General features: G+C 35.6%; 3 protein-coding genes across 17 annotated transcripts in view; all 3 read left to right on the forward strand.

Moving 5' to 3' along the window:
* The window catches only part of loxl2b (lysyl oxidase-like 2b), a 53,176-nt gene extending 38,572 nt beyond the window's left edge, over nt 1-14,604 (forward strand). Inside the window, exons 7-15 of one of the 4 annotated variants that reach the window (XR_012406100.1) lie at nt 660-817; nt 911-1,078; nt 6,765-6,930; nt 7,671-8,204; nt 8,244-8,632; nt 8,887-9,933; nt 10,021-10,157; nt 10,270-10,381; nt 13,397-14,604. Coding sequence is in view for 3 of the 4 variants with exons in the window: in XM_073951066.1 (XP_073807167.1) it covers nt 660-817; nt 911-1,078; nt 6,765-6,930; nt 7,671-7,911; nt 9,818-9,933; nt 10,021-10,157; nt 10,270-10,381; nt 13,397-13,467 (1,169 nt within the window). In the remaining variant the exon portion in view is untranslated. 4 annotated transcript variants of the gene reach the window in all.
* Nucleotides 14,605-15,396: 792 nt separating this feature from the next.
* The window catches only part of zmat4a (zinc finger, matrin-type 4a), a 259,922-nt gene continuing 250,104 nt past the window's right edge, over nt 15,397-25,214 (forward strand). For 4 of the 8 annotated variants that reach the window (XR_012406879.1, XM_073952202.1, XM_073952200.1 and 1 more), the window contains exon 1: nt 15,773-15,933. Coding sequence is in view for 1 of the 8 variants with exons in the window: in XM_073952201.1 (XP_073808302.1) it covers nt 16,196-16,223 (28 nt within the window). In the remaining 7 variants the exon portion in view is untranslated. Of the gene's footprint in view, nt 15,581-15,772; nt 15,934-16,165; nt 16,224-17,018; nt 17,145-25,214 lie in introns of those variants that run through there. The other 4 variants (XR_012406880.1, XM_073952204.1, XM_073952201.1 and 1 more) reach the window with 3 other exon arrangements.
* sfrp1a (secreted frizzled-related protein 1a) overlaps nt 15,773-25,214 on the forward strand; it is a 52,024-nt gene continuing 42,582 nt past the window's right edge. For 2 of the 5 annotated variants that reach the window (XM_073950066.1, XM_073950067.1), the window contains exon 1: nt 15,773-15,933. The gene's annotated coding sequence lies outside the window, so the exon portion shown is untranslated. Of the gene's footprint in view, nt 15,934-16,165; nt 16,224-17,018; nt 17,145-25,214 lie in introns of all 5 variants that reach the window. The other 3 variants (XM_073950069.1, XM_073950070.1, XM_073950068.1) reach the window with 3 other exon arrangements.

The raw sequence follows: 25,214 nt of genomic DNA on the forward strand, positions 1-25,214 counted from the left end.
CAATAGGATTTAGGTCTGTGCTCTGGCTTGGCCAATCAAGGACATTCACAGAGTTGTTGTAAGCCACTCTGTTGATATTTTGGTGGTGTGCTTTGGGTCATTGTTGTGCTGGAAGATGAATCGTTGCCCATGTCTGAGGTCAAGAGCACTCTGAAGCAGGTTTTCATTCAGGATGTCTCTGTGCATTGCTGCATTTATTGTTCTCTCTATCCTGACTAGTCTTCTAATTCAAGGCTGTGAATACTTATGTACATGTGATTTTTTAGATTTTTTATTTGTAGTAAATTTGCAACAATTTAAAAAAATCTTTTTTCACATTTTTAATATGGGCTATTGTGTGTGTAAGTTTTGATTAAATAAATGAATTGAATCCATTTTAATCCATTCTGCAACATTACAAAAATGTGGAAAAAGTGAAGCGCCATGAATATTTTCCGGATGCACTGTATGTTGAAGAAGGATGGTAACCATTGACTTCCAAAGTAAGTTGTCAGCCAGGTTTCCAAAAATGTAATTAAATTATTTATTCATAGCATTGAACTCATACAGGTTTGGATAAAGAGTGAGTGAATTAAACAGAATGTTTGAGCTGCAGGAAGTTAACACACAATTCTGACTATTTTGAGGGGTGTATTTTTATGAAAACAAATATATTTTAGGAATGGGCCCTGTACATATGAATGAAGTTCAGTGTTCTGGCTTCGAGAAGTCTGTCACTGAGTGCTCCTTCAATATGGAAAAAGACTCTGAAGGCTGCAGTCATGAAGAAGACGCAGGTGTTAAGTGCAATGTTCCTGCTATGGGCTTCCAGCAAAGGGTAAGGTCCTGTCTGTGGTCTGTTTTAAATAACTGACTGCTGAATTCTGATTGCCATAATGTAACATGACAACTCTGCTGTTTATTACTGCAGCTACGGTTGAGCGGAGGTCGTAACCCCTTTGAAGGTCGTGTTGAGGTTCTTGTGGAGCGCAATGGTTCTCTTGTTTGGGGGACTGTCTGCGGTGAGGGGTGGACAACAATGGAGGCCATGGTGGTCTGCCGACAGCTTGGACTGGGATTCGCTAGCAATGCTTTCCAGGTATGTTTACTCACAGGAAATGGGCTTCACTTTGAGATATTTTTACAACTGCTGACAACTCTACAGGCTGGAAAGGTAAAGTTTCAAGGAGAAAACCTTGATCTTAATAAATTGGATGCTTGCCCTTTGAAGAAATTCATGGTATTCCAACTCTACATTACTATTCCATTCTCTCTTTTTTGGGGGATAAAAGCAGGATTGCGAAGGGCTGCTGTTAGTGAAATCAAAGCCCTGTGTGGGCTCAGAGTTTTCCACTGACGTCCTACCGTGATTTCTGAATAAGCAAACCAGATCATTTCAGTTATGGAATTTTTCAGATCAATTTCATCTTAATACTTTCCCCACCATTGACAAGGAATCTTGTCAATTGAGAGACAACCAGGGAGCGAATTACATAGAGGGTTTGGATGTGGTGCCAACCTGATTTCACCTAGTAGGACATGATGCTGGATTAACATTTAAGCTGATCCTGGAACAACATTCCAATCAGCCAATCAGAATTAAGGGATATGTTTACAAATCCTGTTAAGTTTAGGCTTGTGGTTAGGTTTATGCACTTCTATGTAATTCTTATGCAACTATTATTGCCATCTAATTTTGGTAGTAATTTACAGTTATTGTTGTGTTTAGGGGTAGGGATTAGGTATGGATTACATTTTGGAACTAAAATGATGTTCCAAGATCAACATAGATGGACAATAGATGGTAGCACAATCGCCTTATAGCAAGAAGGTTGCTGGCTCGAGCCTCGGCTGGGTCAGTTGGCATTTCAATGTGGAGTATGCATGTTCTCCCTGTGTTTGCGTAGGTTTCCTCAGGGTGCTCCGATATCCCCCACAAGTCCAAAGACATGCGGTATAGGTGAATCGGGTAAGCTAAATTGACCATATTGTATGTGTGTGATTGAATGTTTATGGGTGTTTCCCAGTGATGGGTTGCAACTGGAAGGGCATCCGCTGAGTAAAACATGTGCTGGATAAGTTGGCGGTTCATTCCGCTGTGGCGACCCTAGATTATTAAAGGAACTAAGCCGAAAAGAAAAGAATAAATGATGAATGATTCAAATATACATTTGACCATCTCTCTGACAGTTAAACCATTGTAAATGCATGCTCGCGCCAAGCAGTCTATGGCTGCTAGGCATGGGCTGGTATAAGATTCTGACGGTATGATTCCCGGTATTGTGACTACTGCACTAAAATATATTATTTTTGAATATTCAGGTAAAAAAAAATGTAAAAAGAATTCCCCATTTAACACAATATATTTTATTCTAAGAAACTTATTTTGAAGCAGTTAACATGTCAGGCTAAATAAATAAAATAAATCATTGACTTCTGCTGTCTTTATTAATTTTAAAACCACAGATTTTTTTTACAACTTGAAAAGGCATCTTGGGATATCTTTCTTTTCTGTAGATATTAATAAGACACTCAATGTTCAGCTCGATAGCATGCTTGGATGTTTGTGTATAAGCAATTTTTTTTTAGATGTTTGCTGAATCTTATCAGTAGCTTTTGATATGGATGCTCCTTTTCTGCTGGAGGTAATGTTGCCCTTAAAAAACTAAATAGAATATTCATAAAAACACAAATAAAAAAAACTTACAACTTACATATACCTCAGGAATGGTATAACAGAAGATTTTAGTTGGTTTCCAAACTGCAGTAAACCTTACCGGTTATTGTCCCATTCCTAATGGCTGCAGAAAAAAATATTCATTCAGCGGTTTAAAACAGGAAGATCTAGAGCACCAACAGACACCCTAAGTGTTAGCTTTTTTCTTGTAAAAGATAATTGTATCATGTGTAGCCTAAAAGAATGTAAAACTTGCAGCATAGTTTGTATTTTATTATACACTTAATGTTAACAAAGTTAAAGAGTAAAAAAAAATAAGTGCAGTCTTTTATGGTAATCTATTTATAGGTGCCAGAATGCAAACTTGTCACTGCTTATTTAATAGCAAATGCCATTGAGAATCACACAACTGCCGAAAAAGCCAATCAGAGGATACCGTAGGTCAGAAAACACTCAATATACCCTAAAACACCCATGTTCAGAGCAATTCATTATCTTGTCGGCTTAGTCCCTTTATTTATCCGGGGTCGCCACCGCGGAATGAACCACCAACTTATCCAGCAAGTTTTTACGCAGCGGATGCCCTTCCAGCTGCAACCCATCTCTGGGAAACATCCACAAACATTCACTCACACACTCATACACAACGGACAATTCAGCCTACCCAATTCACCTGTACCGCATGTCTTTGGACTGTGGGGGAAACCGGAGCACCCGGAGGAAACCCACGGGAACGCAGGGAGAACATGCAAACTCCACACAGAAACGCCAACTGAGCCGAGGATCGAACCAGCAACCTTCTTGCTGTGAGGTGACAGCACTACCTACTGCGCCACTGCTTCGCTCGTTCAGAACAATTATTAAATAAAATATATAAATTCAGTTCACTAAAGCATATTACACAATTTTTATGAGTGCCAATATTTTAGGTGTATTAAGGCAAGGGAAGCCCTAGTGCACTGTTTCTCAACCACGTTCCTGGAGGAACACCAGCTCTGCACACTTTCCATGTCTCCTTAATCAAACACACCTGATTCAGATCATCAGCTCATTAGCAAAGACTAAGAGACCTGAAATGGGTGTGACAGACAAAGGTGACATCCAAAACATGCAGTGCTGGTGGTTCTCCAGGAACGTGGTTAAGACACACTGCCCTAGTGCATGCCTTGAAGAAGTTACAGGACTTGTAGTTTTCCTGGATCTGAAATACAAAGATGATAAGTGTAAGTGTAGGTCAAAAATTGCATGTAAATTTTCCTTTGGCTTAGTCCCTGATTAATCAGGGGTCACTACAGTGGGATCAACGGCCAACTTATCCAATAGTATCTGGATGCAGCCTTTATGATGCAAGCTGAGATTGCATCGCTGATTGAATGACACAATGCACTCAATGGAATGAGTGACGTCACTGTGACAGTTAGGGTTAGGGATGGGGTTAGGTAAGCGCATTAAAAAGCATTGGATGCAGCTTAGATTGCACTGCAGCAGGTCTGCATACAGACCCCTCTCAACTTATCTAGCATATGTTTTACACAATGGATGCCCTTCCAGCTGCAACCCAGTACTTGGAAACATCCATACAAACTTATTCACACACATACATTATTGTCAATTTAGTTCATCCAATTCACCTATACCGCATGTCTTTGTACTGTGGGGTAAACCGGAGGAAAACCATGTGAACACGGGGAGAACATGCAAACTCCACACTAAAACAGGCCTAGTCAGGACTCGAACCAGTTACCTTCTTGCTGTGAGGTGACAGTGCTAACCACTGAGCCACCATGCCACCCTTAATATGTAATATGAATACGATCATATGTTGAATCTAGAATTTCATGATAGAAAATTCTCAGATGACTTTCAAAGTGAAAATCCTTCAAAATGTTCATGTTAAAACAAAGCTGGGGGGGGGGGGGGGGGGATGGGTTAATTGAACATTTTGTGACACCTTGGTTCCTGTGGCGTCGATTAGCTGTATCTTCTGGCTGTTAATATGAAACGGCAGGATTTCATTCCTCTGGCATGTTGTCTAGTCTAATGACACTGCATTTGTCAATTCATCAAAGGGATTTTGTAAACAGAGCGGTCTGGTTGTACCTTCTGAAGAATGTTCTGTGATTCTGTTTGTCAACTATATCCATAAAGAAGCTGTTTTTCAAATGTTGCTCGTGTTTTTCCCAACAGTGGCTCACTTGTACAAAGTCCAAGGCAGAATTCTTTCTTTTTACAGCTTGGGACAAAATGAGATACTGTTAGGAAACGTATATGTACTTGTACGTCTGAAATGGTTCCCAGTTTTATTGGTCTCTGATGTGTTATCAAATGGCTTTGATCCATTTTGCACAGCTTGGCTTGAAATAAAGATGTTTCTTATTGAGAAACAATGGTCATTAGTAGACCAACCAGCTATTTAAGTCATCCCTGTTTCTCTCAGTTTAACCTTTCTAAATAACATGCTTTCTGACGGTTATAGATGTCTGTGTTTACTGTTGCCAAGGGAAACCTTTACTCCCTTCTGCTTTGACAGCGGTAAAGATAAACTGTTACACCTGGGAAGCATTTAAAAGAGTTAGAGACTTCAATCCAAGAGAAAATTATATCTCTTCATCAAATGGATCTTAAATAGATAATAAGCAGGAATGAAACTGTTGACTGCCACAGGGTTGGAAAACGGAGTAGTGGTTTGCTTTTAAAAATGTTACTGTTGGATCGATGTGATTTATGACTGGAAATGGCTGAACAATAGACTGTGTTTTTTTCTTCTAAATAATAAAAGGGTTGATTTATAGTGTGTATGCCTTTTTAATATAGGCAACTAAATATAAAATGTCATGTCAAAGTAACATTTCATTGTTCAGGATATTAATTTGAGCTATCTAACAGTTGGTCTTGTTTGGCGTTAGACTTTGCCACTGATTTGCTAAGCTATGTTTAGGCAGCTCAGGACTTTTCTCGATTAGAACAAAGCTCCAGTGATTTTAAGATGGTGAGAGAAAATAGCACCATCGTCTGGTTATTTTGCACTTAGTGTTGTGTTCTCTCATAATAATATCTAGCATATGTTCATTTATGAAGGTGTATTTAATAAGACTGGTGTAAAAGAAAACAGAGCAGTTAGCGACACCTAGTGATGTAAATGTAGCTCACATGTTTATATAGTAAACATAAGGGGTAGTTAACGTTTCAGGAGATAGTTCGAACTAGCTGGTCAATCAGGCTGGTTTTAGAGGGGTTTTGGCCATTCCAGGCTGGTTTCCAGCCATTTCCAGCCTGGTCTTAGCTGGTCAGGCTTGGAGATGACCAGCTAAAACCAGCTTGACCTGCCTACCTAGGCTGGGAGCCCAGCCAAAAACAGCCATCTCCAGCTTAAACCAGGCTGGTCAAGCTGGTTTAGGCTGGTCATTTTCCAAACCCCTCTAAAACCAGGCTGGTTGAACAGCTAAAACCAGCCAACTTAGGCTGGTTTAAGCAGTTTTTTTCAGCAGGATCATCCCCCAAAAAAGAAAATTCTTTCATTATTTACTCACCCACACAAACCTTTTTGAGTTTCTTTCTTCTGTTCAACACAAAAGAAAATGCTCAAACACTGAAACCATTAGTGTTTATTGTTGGTTATTGTTTTTACATTCTAAACATTCTTAATAATATCTTTTTTGTTTGTGTTCAATAAAAAAAAGGTAACTCATAAAGGCTTAGAACCACTAGACAGTGAGTAAATGTTGATTTCTGGCCTCTGGATTCATTTTCAGTTTCCAGTGTCAGTAGAACAATGCTCTCTATATAAACATCCTTCATATCTTGACATCTTTGATATCTTCCTCTTTTATTTAAGATAGTTGCAAAGTTTCTGATAGGTAAATACAATTTTTCTGTGAACTACATTCCAGTTAATCAATACAATTATAATAGTTTTACTCAATCTGAACCACTGTCTACAGGTGAAGAAAGTGTCAATATTTTTTTCATATGAGTAAACATTACTGGGTTCATCTTTAATAGTCTAACACTATATTATATAATGTATGCTGCATTTAAATTCAGTGCACTTTTATAATTTCCCCTTAGAGATTTCCCCTTGAACTCTGAAGTGTAATATGTTGTGCAGGAGACGTGGTACTGGCCTGGTGCAGTGAATGCAGATGCAGTGGTTATGAGTGGAGTGAGGTGTGCAGGAACAGAGATGTCTCTCTCCCACTGTCTGCATCACGGAGAATATCTCAGCTGTCCTAAAGGTGGAGGACGATTCGCTGCTGGAGTTTCCTGCTCAGAGAGTAAGATTATTATCATAAAAATATTTCAATCTAGTTGTTTTTTTTTGTCTTTGTCAACCTTGAGCAATTATTTGTACCGTATGGACATAGTTATTTTAGCTTCGACTAATTTATTTCTGGAGAAACACTGACCTCTGGTGGTCACACAAAATAACATCCCACCCTCTCGTCGGTTTGTGTTGTTACAAGGAATACAAATAATTACTAATGTAGCGTGTGGTGTAAACAATTAAATAATAAAATTATATATAATATTTACATTATAATCACCTTCTAGGTGTATTATTAAAAACTTGGAAATATAGGTTTATGGCAGGTTAAATGAGAATGTTTTGTGGAACCTTTAACTGAATATTCTGTTTTCATTTACTCGCCCTCAAGTAGTTCCAAACCTGTTTGACTTCCTTCTGTTGAACACAAATTGGGTATTCTGAAAAAGTAACCATTGACTTCCATAAAATCTGTTTTTCCTACTGTGGATACTATGAAAGTTAAAAGTTACAGGTTTTTAGCTATCTTCAAAGTATCTTCTTTTGTGTTCAACAGAACAAAGAAACGTAGTATTTGCAACCACTTGAGGGAGAGTAAATAGTGTGTGAATTTTCATTTTAGAGTGAACTATCCCTTTAAACAAGCCATCTATTCTTTTATTCACAGATTACATATATATCACTCTTTAAAAGAACACTGAGGAGAGCATTTGTTTAAAAAAAAGGCTAAAAATGATTTGTTTTTTCTAGCTGCTCCAGATCTGGTGCTCAACCCGCAGGTGGTGGAACAGACCACATATTTGGAGGACCGTCCTATGTTCATGTTACAGTGTGCTTATGAGGAGAACTGCCTGGCCAGCACCTCCAGTGCCACTCCTGCCAACTCCCCTCGCCGGCTCCTCCGTTTCTCCTCCCAGATCCACAACAACGGACAATCTGACTTCAGGCCCAAAATCTCCAGAGAGAACTGGGTTTGGCATGACTGTCACAGGTAGGGCTGCACAATATGACGTATGATGATCATCAGTGTGGGACAAAATTACTTTTGAAAGTAGTGCATTACCATATTGAGTTACATCCCCAAAAAAGTAACTAATTGCTAGTTACTTTTTATGGAAAGCAATGCATTATATTACTTTTCAGTTACTTTTGTGTTACTTTTCCTTACCTGACTGAGGTTTGATCTCTTTCAGAACTTGCAGGTGTTTTTTCACGTTTTATATAGAGAAGCTCTGCATTTAACAACCACTTATAAACCTACACCTTTATTTTCCTTTAAAAAATGTAGGATAATATTATATTTTGAGAACTTTCTGATCCCAGAGCTAGACATGATGTATATACAGATAAGTGACAGCATGCAATGTGTTTGCTACTTTTGAATGTTTTGTGTTATTAAATAAATTCACTGTTTTTAAATAAAGCAAATTTTTAATAAAAAAAAAAAAACAGATTTTAAACCTTTAAAATATTTAATAACAAAATGAATAGCAAGACGAAAAAAAACAGCCCCAAATCAAAATAAATCTTTGAGCTTTATACATTGAATACTTTTCTTCACATGGCCTTAACAAATGTGTAAATCGTTTGCCACAAGAAAAAAAATCTTAGTATATTACAAAACATAGTCACTTCTACAATAATGTTGGACAGTGGCTGCATCTCCTCAAATAATAAAAGCAATAACCATTTTTAATTTAGTCTAATTAATTGTTTTACCTGGAGAACATGAACTGATGTCAATCATTGGTTGTTTAGCTGGAAGGGGTGCGGGTGCAGTGCTTCACATCCAGTTTTTTTTTTTTTTTTCCCAATGTTGTGTTTCTTGCAGTTGTCGAGAGTTTTACTTAATAAGTTAATAATCTACACTTAACAACAATCCACTTCTTTTCTTCAATGAGTTCAAAAAAACAAGAATCCATTGCAAAAATGTAAGTCTTCGGCCTGCCATTCTGACTGTCTGTAGTGATGATGGGCGATTTGCGAATGAATTGAATGAATTTTTCAAACCGGATCTTCTGAACCGGTCGAATTGTCGTGAAACGGTTTGCGTCTTCAATAAGTACTAACATATCGGATACTCCCTCTGACTTGAAATAAACCAATATCCTAAGATATTCAGTTACTAGAACAGTACACTGACTCATCTGCTGTGAAAAAACCTGACCATGATGATGAGTGCGAGCCGACTGTCTGTTCACTCGCAGCACACAAGTCTCTAATTGAGTGCGTGATTCAACCTGACTAGGGTACTTTTCATTCTGCAATATGTTTTGTAAAAACCAATTGAGCAAGGTAAAAAGTAAGTTGAGGAACAATCTTGAATGCAGAAGCCACATTTTGACCAAATTTGGGTCTTGTAGCATGAACGGCCTATGAGGAGATACGTTTTTGAGGACAGAGTAGTATATGAGCAAGCATAGGAGCTTCCATCTAAAAGTATTAGTCAATTATCTCTGTTTAATAATCAAAACTGACAAGAATGTGACTGTGAGGGGCTCCATCAGCGATTCCTCTGAGCGACATGAGCAACCGAATGAACAAGTGTAATAGTTACAAGTGAAGACAAAAGGTTTTTCGATATTGCAGTATTATTTCAATTCAAGATATGAAAGTGTTTATTTTTAACCAAAAGATTGCAACCTTAGCTTAAAAATTCATGAAGTGAAAGTCACTAGCATCACTGGCACTTGACGGTCAACAAAATACAGACATAACAAAAATATACGTGCCTCCTGATGACACATTGAGGTCTTAAGAAGTGAAAAGATCAAGCTGTTCAAGATTAGTCTGGAGCATAGCCTCTTGTCTCACGATGACAGGCGCAGATGCAAACTCAAGTGTGAGCTGACACCTGACTTATAATTTTCTAATTCATTTCCATATTAATGCTACAGGCACTATCATAGCATGGAAGTGTTCACCCATTATGATCTACTCAGCACCAATGGCACTAAGGTTGCAGAAGGACACAAAGCAAGCTTCTGTCTGGAGGACTCAGAGTGTGATGAAGGTATGAACGAATGTTTTTGAAGTTGAACTGTTCCTTTTCTGTAATAGCATGAGACTAAGATGATGTGTTCTTCATTTTGTTAATCAGGAATTGAAAAGAGGTACGAGTGTGCGAACTTTGGTGAGCAGGGCATCACAGTGGGCTGCTGGGATACATACAGACATGACATTGATTGCCAGTGGGTGGACATTACAGATGTTAAACCGGGAGACTACATATTCCAGGTTGAAATCGTTCATTTGCAGAGAAGTTGTTATTTTCATAATAATAAATAAAATTGAATCATATTTTTGACTTATGTATTTTTTTGTGCTGATTGTTCTCTCCCACTGACAGATCGTAATTAACCCCAATTATGAAGTTGCTGAGTCGGATTACACCAATAACATTGTGAAGTGCAGATGCCGGTATGATGGTCACCGTATATGGATGTATAATTGCCATATAGGTAAGCAACATGTCATGAAGGCCTCTTTATTTGCCCTGGAAATTAATTCATAATTTTGATAAATTACTTTTTTATGATTAATATCCCTCAACTTAAATATAGATATGACCAGAAAATGTGTAAACGGCGTGACACCATGGGTCAGTGGTTAGCACTGTTGCCTCACAGCAAGAAGGTCGCTGATTTAAGTCCTGGCTTGGTCATTTGGCATTTCTGTGTGGAGTTTGTATGTTCTCCCCATGTTGGCGTGGGTTTCCTCCAGGTGCTCAGGTTTCCCCCACAGTCCAATCACATGTGTTATAGGTGAATTGAATAAACTAAATTGGCCATAGTGTTTTGAATGTTTCCCAATACTGGGTTGCAGCTGGAAAAACATATGCTTTGTTAAACATACAGTGTGCTAGATATGCTAGATAAGTTGGCGGTTCATTCTGTTGTTAAATAAAGGGACTAAGCTGAAGGAAATTGAGTGAATGAATGAAAATGTGTAATTTATTTTTAATCTTGAACACTCTACAGTTGGCCAGAATTATTAGCCCCGCTTTGATTTTTTTTTTCTTTTTTAAACATTTCTAAAATGATGTTTAACAGAGCAAGGACATTTTCACAGTATGTCTGATAATATTTTTTCTTCTGGAGAAAGACTTATTTGTTTTATTTCGGCTAGAATAAAAGCAGTTTAATTTTTTATGCATGATTTTAAGGTCAAAATGAATAGCCCTTTTAAGCTATTTTTTTAGACTATCTACAAACCATTATTATACAATAACTTGCCTTATTACCCTAACCTGCCTAGTTAACCTAGTTAAGCCTTTAAATGAAGATGTTTAGTAGTATCTTGAAAAATATCTAGTAAAATTATATTTACTGTCATCATGGCAAAGATAAAATAAATCAGTTATTAGAAATGAGTTATTAATAATATTATGTTCAGAAATGTGTTGAAAAATGCTCTCGGTTAAACTGAAATTAGGGGAAAAAATAAACAGGGGTGCTAATAATTCAGGGGGGCTAATAAATAAATATATATACAGCACTGATCAAAAAATTTGGTTCAGTATGTCAACAAGAATGCATTAAATTGATTAAAAGTGACCATAAATGTAGTGCGAAAAGATATACATTTCAGTTAAATTCATTTCTTTTTTCGTTTATCAAATAATCATGAAAAAAGTAAATCCTTTCTGGGGTTACATTACATAGTACGAGAAGGTTCTGTCATGATAAGGATTTTTTGTTGTGCGATATATTGTCATTGAGATTGTTGAGATAAGGAATATTATTGTCATTTTAAGTTGTCATTTTATGTCCCTGATTATGTAATGATTAATGATGAACACTTTAAAACACTTATCATTCTTAAGGTTATTTAGATTCTGGATTTTGAATTTAAAAAGGAAAATGTCCTATTATACATACTATAAAATGTCCTATAAATAGGGCCACATGGATTTCTGCTGATTTTTTTGCCCATCGAGTCTATGTATCTACTTGTGGAAATATATAATTTTCTTTTAGTTTTTATAATCCATTTCACTAATATTATTGGGCTATAATAATAATAATATTAAAATGTTCTTATGATTTAGTTACAGTTTGTGAAGTAATATTTTCTGTCTTTTAGTAGATATATTATAAGAGAGACCTGCTTCTTTTACCTAATAATTGGATCTAATTGGATTTGCATTGAATTTTAAAATTTTACTTTTATAAAATAAAAATTTATTTATTTTTATTTCATATATTAAGTTTTTAGGTATGAAACTCCTAAAATAATTCCACATAAATCTGCAGATTTTTTACAAAATTCTCTGAAGAAATAGAAAAAAATGTCCGCAGATTCTGTCTGGCCCTACGGATTAGGTAAATGTCCAGTTATAAAATTTTAATTGTCACTAGTGAGTTAAAATGTAAATGTCATTGTCAACTTCGTATTTGAGGTCATTGTCAACTTCGTGATTGAGGTCATCTCCAAGTATTGCACGATAATTGAGTGTATTTATTATTTATTATTGTGACTGGCCCAACTACAAGGTATTCAAATGAGGGAAAAAAACATTTTGATTTATAATAATTTTTCATAATATCTCTGTTTCATAACAGATTTACGTTTACGTTACATAACTGTTTATGTTAATATCTTTAATATTATATTTTTATTAAATAAATGCAGACTTTAACCTTTTTAAATGTTAAATGCCAAATCTTTTAATGCTATTGCAAAAAATAAAGACTATTAGTTAAATCTAGCTACATAGCTAATCATTCATTCATTCATTTTCTTTTCGGCTTATTCCGTTTATTAATCAGGGGTCGCCACAGCAGAATGAACCGTCAACTTATCCAGCATATGTTTTACGCAGCGGATTCCCTTCCAGCTGCAATCCAACATTGAGAAACAACCACACACTCTCATTCACACACATACTACGGTCAGTTTAGCCTACTCAATGCACCTATAGACCATTTCAATGACTTGATGTCATTGGCCCATGAACATTTCCTGCTTGCTTTCAAACTATTTCATAACAAGAGGCAAGTCAATCATAACTTGGTGTTAAAACAGCTATCATAACATTAATTAACAATGTGTGGCTCTTTAGGGATTCTCAGAAGCTATAGGATTTAAAAATGTAAAACAGGAAATACGTTGGGACCATTGTTTTTGTTTACATCCCTCAAAATGGTCTATAGCACATGTCTTTGTACTGTGGGGGAAACCGGAGCACCCGGAGTAAACACAGAGAGAACATTGGGAAAACATGTAAACAGAAATGCCAAGTGACCCAGCCAAGGCTCGAACCAGTGACCTTTTTGCTGTGAGGCGACAGTGATACCCACTGCACCGAACCATAGCTAATATTATAGAACCGATTTCAAAATAAAATAATAAGTCTACAAAGTAAACTTTGAGGTGTTCAAATATATTTTGTGACTTCTGTATACCCCTAAATGAGATGTCATCCCATGAGCATGCTGTATTCTAAACATGACTGTATTTCTGTCTCTTTATAGGAGGCTCCTTTAGTGCAGAGACAGAAGACACTTTCCCTGGCCTGATCAACAACCAGGTGACCCACAGGTAAAGGTTCAGATGAACATCCAGAAACCCCAACCAACCAATGAGATTATCAAGAGCCCTGAACCACTACACCTCTCTAGAGGACCTTTCCACTTCTCAGCCTTATCTCCATCGTACTGTAAGACAGAACAGAACATCCCCATTTCAAACGCATTCCAGTTTCGAGACAGGAACTGACTCTTGTCTGAGATTAACAGACTGAAAAGCTGTTGTTTTCCCTCTCACCCCTGAGGCAGTAACAAATCTGAAAGCTCAGTCTTTCTGTTTTTGCTGCCGATGTTGAAAATGGAACTGTGGATAACTCTCAAGTGAGATCATTTCTTACATGAAAGGAACTCTGGTGCACTTTTATATACATGTGTGTATTTTTGAACTTGACAGGACTTGTGGTTTAGGTCTTTTTGTAAGCGTTTCAACAAGGTAAGAGGACTTTCCTCAGGTGGGTCATACATCTACAGAAAAATAAAGGCCTGAAGAGACCATTTCATTTCCCTTTTTAGTCTCTTATGTGTTTTAACTTTATACTTGGGCTTTTTGAATCCAAGCTGACGACTTCTGCTTATAGATAATATTTGAAGTGCCTCATGGGTTTGCAGTACAAACTGCTGATACATTAAGATACGATGAGCCCTGGAATATTTCATCTTTATTTTTTAAAAGGAGTTTGTTCTTACATTATGTATTGTAATACAGGAATACTTTGAGAAGCCTTACATCTACAGGTTCAGATCAGAGGTTCATAAACACTGGCATCCCAGGAGCAGGTTACTTTTATTACAGTTTCCCCTGTTTCATTATTTGAAATTGACTGGTGGTCAGTTGCTGTGGACAGTCATTATGAATTATTTATGCCGTCCATTCTGTACGTCTTATGAAGCTGACTGAAAACATCACAAGCAAGCATTTAAAGCAATTTATCACACCAGTATTAAATAACTTATTTAAAAACAGGGATTTCTAATGCTATTTTTTTCAATGTGGAATGTTTTTGATTTGTTGTCTGTCAATGGTGCTAACGTAGTGTTATCCTCTGTTTTTTGAGGGACTGTATCAGCTAATTTTATATAAAGCTTACTTGAATGGATGTAAAAATCATGGATGTATGCAATGTAGCATAATAAACATGCATTATTTGGCAAAAGAAGAACAACATGCAGTATGGGCCAAATGGATCTAGTTGTTTTCTTGGAATCTCCAGTGGGAAGACATTTTTCATTCACATTGCACCCTCTAGCGGTGCAATACTGCAAACACTGTACTGTAGATATAATATTCACTTCATCCACAAGAGAGCCCTGTAGAAGCCTATCAAAATGGAAAGATTAACAGAAGTCTATTCAACTTGAAACATAATAGAAATTTACATTCCATACAGAGAGCAGTGTATTTGAAGATGAATGTGAGTTGTTCAAGCATTTAGAGATTTACCTAGCAAGCTCTTCATATGATTAATTACCTGTTTTCATAAGCACAACACGCATAACTTAGGATTCATACATCAGTAATCAAAGTGTTTCGTTGTTGTATTAATATTGTTGTAATAACCGTTATTTTAAAAGGCTTTTGAGATTAATGCTCATCATTTTTTATCACTGACAGACGATTTTCCTAAATGCTGGAGGTCCGTTTTTAAAAGATTTCGAAGATGGTAATTGTAGTTAGTGGTTCAACCTCAAATGGTAAATGTACAAAGACCACCCACAGTGTATAAAAACAAGTGTCTGAGTTCTTAAACAGCAGGGCATGAGGTATGTATTAATTACTGAATCACTTTCCAGGAAAACGGAGACCTTCACTCTTGACCTTAATAAGCACCTTTTCTGGTAACACTAACAGTTTTTGTTTTGGTGATGATGCATGTCTGTTTATGAAGAAAATAACCGGATGAAAGAACATGAACAGAATTAATTTACGTGAGTTACGTCAACATTCTGACATCACAACAGCCCATGTTCAAGGCTTCTCGTTAAAATGTTACTTTGTCTAAAAATCTTGTTTTTATTTTCATTTAGTAACGCATGATATTTAATTGTTGTAAAGGAAAACAGATTCACTCAAACCACTCAAAAAGTTGTAAAAGAAGCTGATTAAACAGCGCCTGCACGAATCAGGATTTGGTAAGTTGCATTAACACTAATTCAAAATGATCAGTAAAATATATGATTTAACTTGTGTGCGAAATTACATAATTTAAACAGATTTTTACTTTTGTCGCCGGCAAACTTGTTCTATACGTGAGAGAGGAGTGAGGGTGAATCAGCTCTTAATTTGTGCAGTTCATAGCTGCGGGCACGCGCTTCCGATGACTCAGGATTCGGATCAAAGTTAATGCGTACAGAGTGTATCCGGATCAAATGTGGAGAAGGTGCAGATTGCATCCTCGAATTGAACTAAAGTTTTTAGGAATTAGGTCCAGAGTTTTCTAACACTGACACGAATTTAAATCCAGTGGAGTATTCCGCGTTTTCAGGTGACACTTTATATTATATTTCCTTTGTTAAACCGGCTGAACCCCACCTTGTGTGAAGCTTATATTATCACAATGTTTGATTGAATCGTTGATGTTTTTCTGATGATTGTCTGGATTTGGTTTGGACATAAAAATCAGTTCAGTTCTCACTAGACCACCAAAAGTTTCCTCCAAAAAAGGCCTTGTGTTTTGTCTTGATTTAATGTTTGGCGCTTGCTCTTGCTCTTGCTAGGCTTAGCTTCAAATCTGACAAGCTGAAGTGATGGTTGTGTGTGGACAGTTTTTCCAAAGTAAGCCAAAAAGCTCTACATTTCTCACACAGTATCAGTCATTTTTCTGTCACTATCTTTGTCCAATTGTTCACTTTGGTGAGACAGAAACCGTTTATAGGCATATTTGTTGGTTTGTTTGTAGAACTGCATACAATGAAATTGTTTACCAAGAAAAATCCAAAAACATGTACTTTCAAACGTTTTATGAAGCTTTGTCCATCAAATCGTTTTATCTATCTATCTATCTATCTATCTATCTATCTATCTATCTATCTATCTATCTATCTATCTATCTATCTATCTATCTTATCTTATCTTATCTTATCTATGCATGCATGCATGCATGCAAATAATGTGTGTTTTGTCTTGTGGACCCAATAGCTCATCTAAAACAGAAAATTTTATCATCACCTTTCACTTATCACTAACCTGTTTAAGATGTTTCTCTGTTGAACACAAAATATTTCACAAAATATTAAAAGATATTTGCTCAGGTTGTAACCATAAACCTCCATAGTATCAATGGTTTAATAGTATAAATGACGTCAATGTTTTAACAAAAAAAATAACCTCCTAAAGGTTTGGGAACTATTTGAAAGAGAAAGAACAATGAGTACATTTTTATTTTGTGTTGTACTATTACCTTGACAGATATAAAGTAAAAGAAAATAATTTCAGTAAAGAAATCAGTGTAAAAATAATAATAATAATAAATTAAAATACAATGCCTGGAAATGGAAAAAACTGCACTTTTTTGGTAGAGAAAGTAAAAAATATCCAACTTCCTGTTGAGTTTGAGATTTTGCTTTGCAGGTTTTGGCATGTTTGATGTGTGTGCCAATTTTCATGTGTGTGAAAGGTAGCCCGGGGGCCAGTTCATCAAATGTGCATAGGTAGCGTTGTGAAGCCATTTTGCCACATCCACTTCTGAAACCCATAGTAAGTGATAATTTTTCATCACGTCTGGTGTTTGTAAAGTTTCATGCGTTTTCTAACATGTTTAGACCCTCAAAATTCCTTTGATTAGCGGCAGGATAATAGTAATAATAAAAACAGAGTAATTCTTATAGGGCCTACTCACCGATTTGATGCTCAGTTCCTAAAAACGATTGGAAACCCAAGCTCATATGGTGACTAAGTTTATTTTCTCATCTGCAGAATTGCATTTTTATAATGTTCACTTTAAAGTCAACAAAACAAAAGGGAATTGTTGCTGCATACAGTCTGAAGAGCAGAATGTTTGCTGTCATGAAACGGATGAATTATAAAACAGATGATGAAGAAACAATACAATAGTTGAAACCATCATATCCCTCAAGTCAAATTAAAAGCAGTCAAAACGGCACGCCAACTCTATGCTGGAAAGAGGATGGCCAGACGCACTGAGAGTTAGTATTTGTTTTGATGAAGTGTCAGCTCAAGGCTTCAGTCTCTAAGTAGGAAGAGAAAACGAAGCATGCAGAAACTTGAAATTTGCGCACTGTTTGCAGCCAGGCATTGTCAGACTCCAAGTAATGTTTCTCTGTCTGGTGATTTCACAAAAAGCTCTCAGTATGTTTAGAAGAGCATTTCATGGAACACTTGTTCTTTTCATTTCCTCTTTTGGAATGTGGACTGATGAAGTCACAATGTATTCATATTCTGTTCATACTGAACACTTATTTAGTGCAATATACTGTAGAATAAAACGGCTGTGTGGAATAAATATAAAAAAAATTTTTAGAGTATAAGTGACACGGTGGCTCAGTGGGTAGCACTTTCGCCTCACAGCAAGAAGGTCGCTGATTCGAGCCCCGGCTGGGTCAGTTGGCATTTCTGTGTGGAGTTTGCATGTTCTCCCAGTGGTGGTGTGGGTTTCTTCTGGGTGCTCCGGTCTCCCCAAGTCCAAAGACATGCGGTATAGGTGAATTAAATAAACTAAATTGGCCGTAGTGTATGTGAATGTGTGTGTATGGATGTTTCCCAGTTCTGGGTTGTAGCTGGAAGCGCATCCGCTGTGTAGGACATATGCTGGATAAGTTGGCGGATCATTCCTCTGTGGCGACCCCTGATAAGTAAAGGGACTACGCTGAAGGAATATGAATAAATGAATTTTGAGTGTATAGAATCAGTCAATTCTATTCATCTTTATTGCTAAAATGCTTTTTTACAATGCAGATTGTGTGAAAGCAGCTTAACATAGATGAAGTTCTAGTAAACTGAAACTGCTTCAATCCAGTTTTCACAGTTGAAATTCAGTTTGGTGTAGTTTAATAAATGTCACTGCTGGAAGCCAAAACATTGAAGAGCTACTCCACTGATTCGGAAAGAAATGACTAATTGATACAAAGAGTTGGAACAGATTCATTCTTAGTTTTTTTTTCCAAATCCTGTTAACATGTTAATACTCGCCACCTCAATCAATTCTGTGGTTGAGGAAATCCGCACTTCTACATTCATGTTGCAGTGGGCTACAAAACAGCTGGGCTTTTGATCTTATATTAACGTCAGGAAATTTTTAAAAATAGACTTCTTGTGTTCATATAATGCCAATATGGTTGTGGACGCAGAGGCGGACTTAAGCAATAAGCAAGGTAAGCAGCAGCTTAGGGCCCTGGGAATTTAGGGGGCTCCTACCAATGCCAAGAAGTCTATATTAATTATACTGCTCTTTTATACATTTTTTGTCATATGTTATAAAATCTGTCTATAACCATAATTAAAAAAAATAAAAAAATCTTTTTACTTCTTTTTAAAACTGGTAACTGGTTGGCCCCTATGAATAGTGGAAATTTTCTTTCGTACTTCACATGAAAATATTAAAATCTAATCACAAATGTGGCTTAGTTTGTAAACTTAACTTTTTTTCCTTTGTGAATTTATTGCATTTATTCTTGCAATTAGAAGATAAAGGTTCCACTTAAAATATTTTTAACATGCAGTTTATTTAACAAAAAAAAGTCTAGTTTTAATGCTTGGGCCCCATACCTGGAATCACTAAGTCCACCCCTGTGTGGACACACTATACCTACACACAGTTCTGTCCAAACAATTTTCAAAAGTTGATTTAGTATCATAGGTGCCCTATAAATGATATTGCTATTGATATTTAAGTAAGATCAGAACCGACATAATTGGATGTAGCATTAGGACTCGACTGCAGAAATGTGGCTTCATATTGTTGTGGTAGTCAGAACATGGAAGATTGGGAAATACGCTTCCCCCTTCTTGAGTACATATGCTATGAGTAATGAATGTGAAGGATGAAATTAAATTGAAATGAAATTTCTGCCATGAAACTCTCTGCGCGAGCAGACTGATAGGTCTCCTAGTCTGCTCCTGCATCAAGTACACAGTGCAGGAGATTAGTTGCTGTCACCTTGGGAGCCAATGAGCTTGCTCCTCATCAGTTTAAATGCTCCGCGTCATTTTAAGTTGTCAAGCTGCAGCGTGTTTTCGGAGAGCTCCACCTGTGTTTAGATCTGCTGCAGGGGTTACATATAAATTGTGTTTGCTTCAGCAGCAGCATGTTATATTTTCAGATGGCATGTCTGTGTATACTGGTAGTAGCAGGTCTCGGTACTTGCCATAATAATCAAAGCAGCAGCAGCAGGGTAGCAGATCTATGCTGTCAAGACCAAATATATCAACATATGTCATATACATATTTATTGCCATATTAAATTCTGAGAGTATTCATGTCAGGAATATTCATTCATTCATTTTCTTTTCGGCTTAGTCCCTTTATTAATCTGGGGTCACCACAGTGGAATGAACCACCAACTTATCCAGCAAATGTTTTACGCAGCGGATGCCCTTTCAGTGCTTCCATCACTGGGAAACACCCATACACAGTCGTTCACATACACTATGGACAATTTTAGCTTACCCAATTCACCTGTACCGCATGTCTTTGGGCTTGTGGGGGGAAACCGACACAAACACGGGGAGAACATGCAAACTCCACACATAAACGCCAACTGACCCAGCCGAGGCTCAAGCCAACAACCTTCTTGCTGTGAAGCGACAGCACTAAATACTGCACCACTGCATCGCCAGTCAGGAATATGATCTTTTTAATTTTAAGATTATCCTGAATTTATTTTAGCTATATTTAGTTACATTCCATGTTTTATGCTAATCTGCAATTTTGTAAATTCTCTTTTTATTCCAAATAATACCTATTTTTTATTATTTTCATTTATTTTAACTATTTTTTATTTATTTTATTTGTTATGTATTTTATTATTATTTAAAAAATATTTTTAGTTGTTGTTTTTATACCCAGACATTTAAAAATTACTTATTTTTTAGCAGTAATTACAATACCGTGAAACCGTAAAATATATATAAACATATTAAACATGTTTTTATCCAAGGTTATCATACCATCAGAATTTTATACCAGCCCATGCCTAGTGCATATTATAAGACTAGTGCCTAGTGCCATTATAAGAATGCAAGTGTTTTTGACCTTGCATGCATATCAGACTGTTGTTGGAGATGCCAAAGCCAAAATATGACCTTTTTAAATGCATAATAGGGGCTCTTTAAGTTTTCCATATCAAAAGCACATGGTTCAAGCGTCTATGACAGAAACTGTGAAATAACAGTAACATATATTTGTTTGTAAAAATCTCCACTTTTGTACACTTATACTTGTATACTTGCACTTACACTTGATAATATATTTATGAGAATTAGGCAGCCTCACATCATACAAATCATTAAATAAAACACAACTGAAAAGACAAGCACCATTAAAATAGGTCATTAAAATGGACAGTCAGTTTGATTTCTCTGGGATTCATCTTTCTCACTGAACTGTAACACACAGATAAAGAATTAATTGTACATGAATGTTACAGAAAAATAATTGATAGGACCCTAAATAAAAAGACAATGATAGCTAATGATTTTAAATGCATAAATGAAGTTATATAACACGGATAAACAGCACTGGTCTGCAATATTGATTATAGGGAAAGATAGTGTAGTGTTGCATAACATGACAGTTGGACATGATAAGATTAATTATGTCTAAGAAGAAGACGATGTGACATTTTATCATGCAGACTCCACTGTTATTCAACTTGCATGAATGATTTTCTAAAGGCTTTTGACATCTTTCAACTGATAAAGAAACCATTCTGCCTAATCCTAGACAGTTTTATGTAACTATGGTTTACAAAAATGTCTCATTGGAGTATTTGCCTTTAAAATACGATGACGGACTAATTGGGAGAAAAAATAAACAGGCAATCAACTTGAAATAGCAGTGTAAGAATATAAAGTGGCTTCTTACACAATATCAGGCCTTGTTTAGAGAAGATGAAAACATGCTAAGACTTCATATTCATTAAATACAAACAATAAGTCTTGTTTTTCAGTGTGAAAAATGCATGAGGTCCGTGATGAGATGAGAATTATATTTTTAAATGTGAATTTATATACAGAGAAATAGTATGTTAGTTTGAAAGGAATCTTTCAAATGACCTTTGTGAACATTTGGACATATGGATGAAATAAAATTATCCTCCATCAACCGGTGTAATTAGATATTTTTATGTAAAAATTATTATACTACTATATTTTAATAGAATTAGTTTTATTATATTTTTTGTGTGTAAAAAATGAATAAATAAATTTAAAAGTGATTAGAGTATATCAATTTTATTAAATTAAACTGACATATGGATAAACCTCGTAGATAATGTCAATTTAAATTGATTTAAAATGATAAATAAAAAGTCCTTTAATTTGTAAACAAATGATTCTTGTTCTGAATATGGCTGACAAGATTGTTTAGTATTTAGTTTTTAGCTTGCATGATTATGAGTCATTTTTACTCTCACAGATTCTATATCCTGCATATAAGCACTTAAATCTATAAAAACTGATCGGGATTTTTAGCTTAATAGAAGAAGTGGACCTTTTAAAGGAAAAAGACTTTAATATAAATATTTTTTTCTGGATACCTGTTTTCTGGGATTCATTGGAAACGAACGTGCAGGTAAAGCAGCTAAGGAAGCCCTACAGCTGGAGATAACAGAATGTAAAATTCTTGTCTGATGTCCAACTTGTTTTAAATCTGTATATTAATGAGAAATGACAAATGAGATGGGATGAATGTAGAAACAACTAATTGTTAATTAGTAACAATTAGTAAAAAATAATCACCACTTTGAAAGGAGACAAGATCAGGTTGTACATACGAGATGCAGAATAAGACACTGCAAGACTCACACACTCATATTTATTGAAAGGGGAAGGAAAACCTGTCTGTGTCTTGTGTAAGAATATTTAACATATAATAATAAAACATATTTTAATAGATTGTGTATTTTTAAATGATATAAAAGAGAATGTGACCACATTACACCAGTTTTACGCTCTTTGCACTGGTTGCCTGTGCATTATCCGCTCACTTTTAAACTTCTTCTCCTGGTTTTTAAATCTCTAAATGGCCTGGCACCTTCTTATCTGTCAGACAAGTTGATTGAGCATCAGCCTCGGCCTCTTCGGTCGTCTAACCAAAGATTATTATTATGCATCTTTAGGTAGAGGCTGAAATACAGAGTTGACCGTGCCTTCGCAATAGCTGGACCTATAGGTTGTGGAATGCTCTGCCCCTCTGTATTAGATCTGTTACATCTCTGTTTGTTTTTAAATCTATGTTGAAAACTTACCCTTTTTGATTTAGCATTTTTTTCAGTGTATATTGTCCATTTTAGCTTGTTTTATATTTTTTTCTTTGTTGTAATGTGTATTGTTCAACACATTAGTCAACCTCTGGTTGTGTTTAATAGTGCTATATAAATAAACAAACTGAAATTGACAGTTGAACGTTTTTATTCTAGAGATAATTTAAGGGAAATGTTTGAAAAGGTGCCTTCTGGAACAATTTGAGAGTTTATTTTTAATCAGACTAAAAGATTGTATATGACTCTTCAATTATTTTTTGTATATATGTTTGTTAAAAAAACTGATATGATTGTTATATATTGTTTATTTAGTTTTGCCATTAATATAGCCAATGCTGCTGATATGGCATTAAATAAATAAATAAATAAATAAATAAATAAATAAATAAATAAATAAATAAATAAAACATTATTTTTGAGGAAAAAAACAGAACACAATCTAATACACAGTCACATTTGAAGCTTTATTGCGCTTTTTGGGTTTGCGTGAAAACACCTTTTCATCTCTGACCCACTTTTGAATATTTTAATCGTAATCATATTTTAAATCGTATTTGATCGTTTTATACATTTTTATTGCATAACTTAAAGTGGATTTCAACTTAATAGGATTTTCATTCAGCTGCAGTAGATCTTTACTTCAAAGAGCAGGAGCAGACAAATGAGAACGATGAAGTGAAGCTTTGTCTTGTCTCTTTTCTGGAATATTGAATGTGAGGTTAAATATTCTACAAATTAATATGCCATTTTAAAGATGCCATTTAAAAAAGTGCACTTTGGAATAAGTCCATTTTGCAGTGATGTTGTAGAGCAGTGGTTCTCAAAGTGAGGGTTAGGACCAACTGGGGTGTAGCGGCACAATGAGAGCACAAAAATCTAATATATTTTTAAAAATTTGTCAAACTACCATTTCTTAATCCTAACCTACAGAACATTAAAATAGTTACATTTAAGATACAACATCTAAACAAAAAGCCATCCGCCTTTCGTTTTAATTTTTTTTCTCCATTGGATTGCAACCCCTGGGGGTTTTTACATTAGAGACAATGGCGTAAATTGTACCAGATTGATTTTACGGCACTAGCTAAACTGTCAGCTTTACGGCACTGGCATACATTTAAAATAAATACAGGCCACAATCTTTAAGTGGTTGTCTCCCAGATTAAACCAAGAAAATACTTGTGATGCAACTAAAAATTGTGACAACCAGTCTCATTAAATGTGGTTCATTTTAAATAATAAAATAAATAAAAAATTAGATGGACATTATACTGTTGCACTTTTTGTTCTGTCAATGTGCTTATGTAGACATATTGGTTAGTGTGAGCCGTTGTGCACAACGTTTGTATGATTATAACCACTTCCTGAAAAGAGTGGAAGTCGCAAGTCATTGGCATTGTTATTTTGGGGTCACGGGCTTAAAAAAATTTGAGAACCCCTGTTTTAGAGTATGTTAACACTTGCTAGGTCATTTTAGATCAAAACACATTCATGTGTGCTGTATTTAAATTATTTTGAGTGTAAAAGTATACAGTATATAGAGACTTAGATCCTAGCTTGGTCAGCTTTTGAACTCATTTGTACTTGATTCTGACTGGTCAGTCCTGGAATTTGGCATTAGATATTTACTGTTAATAAAATGCTAAATAATAATTATGAAGTTTTTTTATTGAAAGCTTTATGATAATATACAGTTCAATATTAATACATTTTCTTGTCTTTGTGTTTATTTAAAATGAGCATTTGAAGTAATTATGTGATGGAGTAGTTTAATTAACAATGATCTTCTGGTGTTTTAAGCAATAAAGTAAGAAAAAAAGTACTACATTTGATCTGCCCTTATTAATTAATGTCTAATGCTAACAATAGTGGATACTTAAAGTGCAAAGACAGATTTTTGGTCATGCTAAGAGTTTAAATTCGGACACGGATCAAGAGAACTGACTAAAAGAGCCGTCAAATAGTTGAATTCCAGTCTGAATGAGTGGATAACGTTTCTTATTGCAGTGAATGAATTGAGAAGGGAATAAAACTCTTGTTTTCATTTCATGTCAGCAGACCAGTGATGTGCCAATGGAAAACAGAGAGAGACAGGCAAAAGTATTCAGCATTCCGCCTACCTCTTCCACCACAACCCCTGTTGGAATTAAAGACAAGGATACCACTGTTATCCTGATGTACCTGCTTTCAAAAGCAGTCCACTTACATTTGTCAAGAGTGTAAAAGCCTTGTGTTTTTGGAATTGGAGAGATATAGCAGTTTTACAATTCATGGTACTTGGATGTAGTCTATAGAATTGTAAATATTTCAAGTGAACTACAGCTTC

Source organism: Danio rerio, chromosome 5 (assembly GCF_049306965.1).
Source record: "Danio rerio strain Tuebingen ecotype United States chromosome 5, GRCz12tu, whole genome shotgun sequence".
Lineage (NCBI taxonomy): Eukaryota > Metazoa > Chordata > Actinopteri > Cypriniformes > Danionidae > Danio > Danio rerio.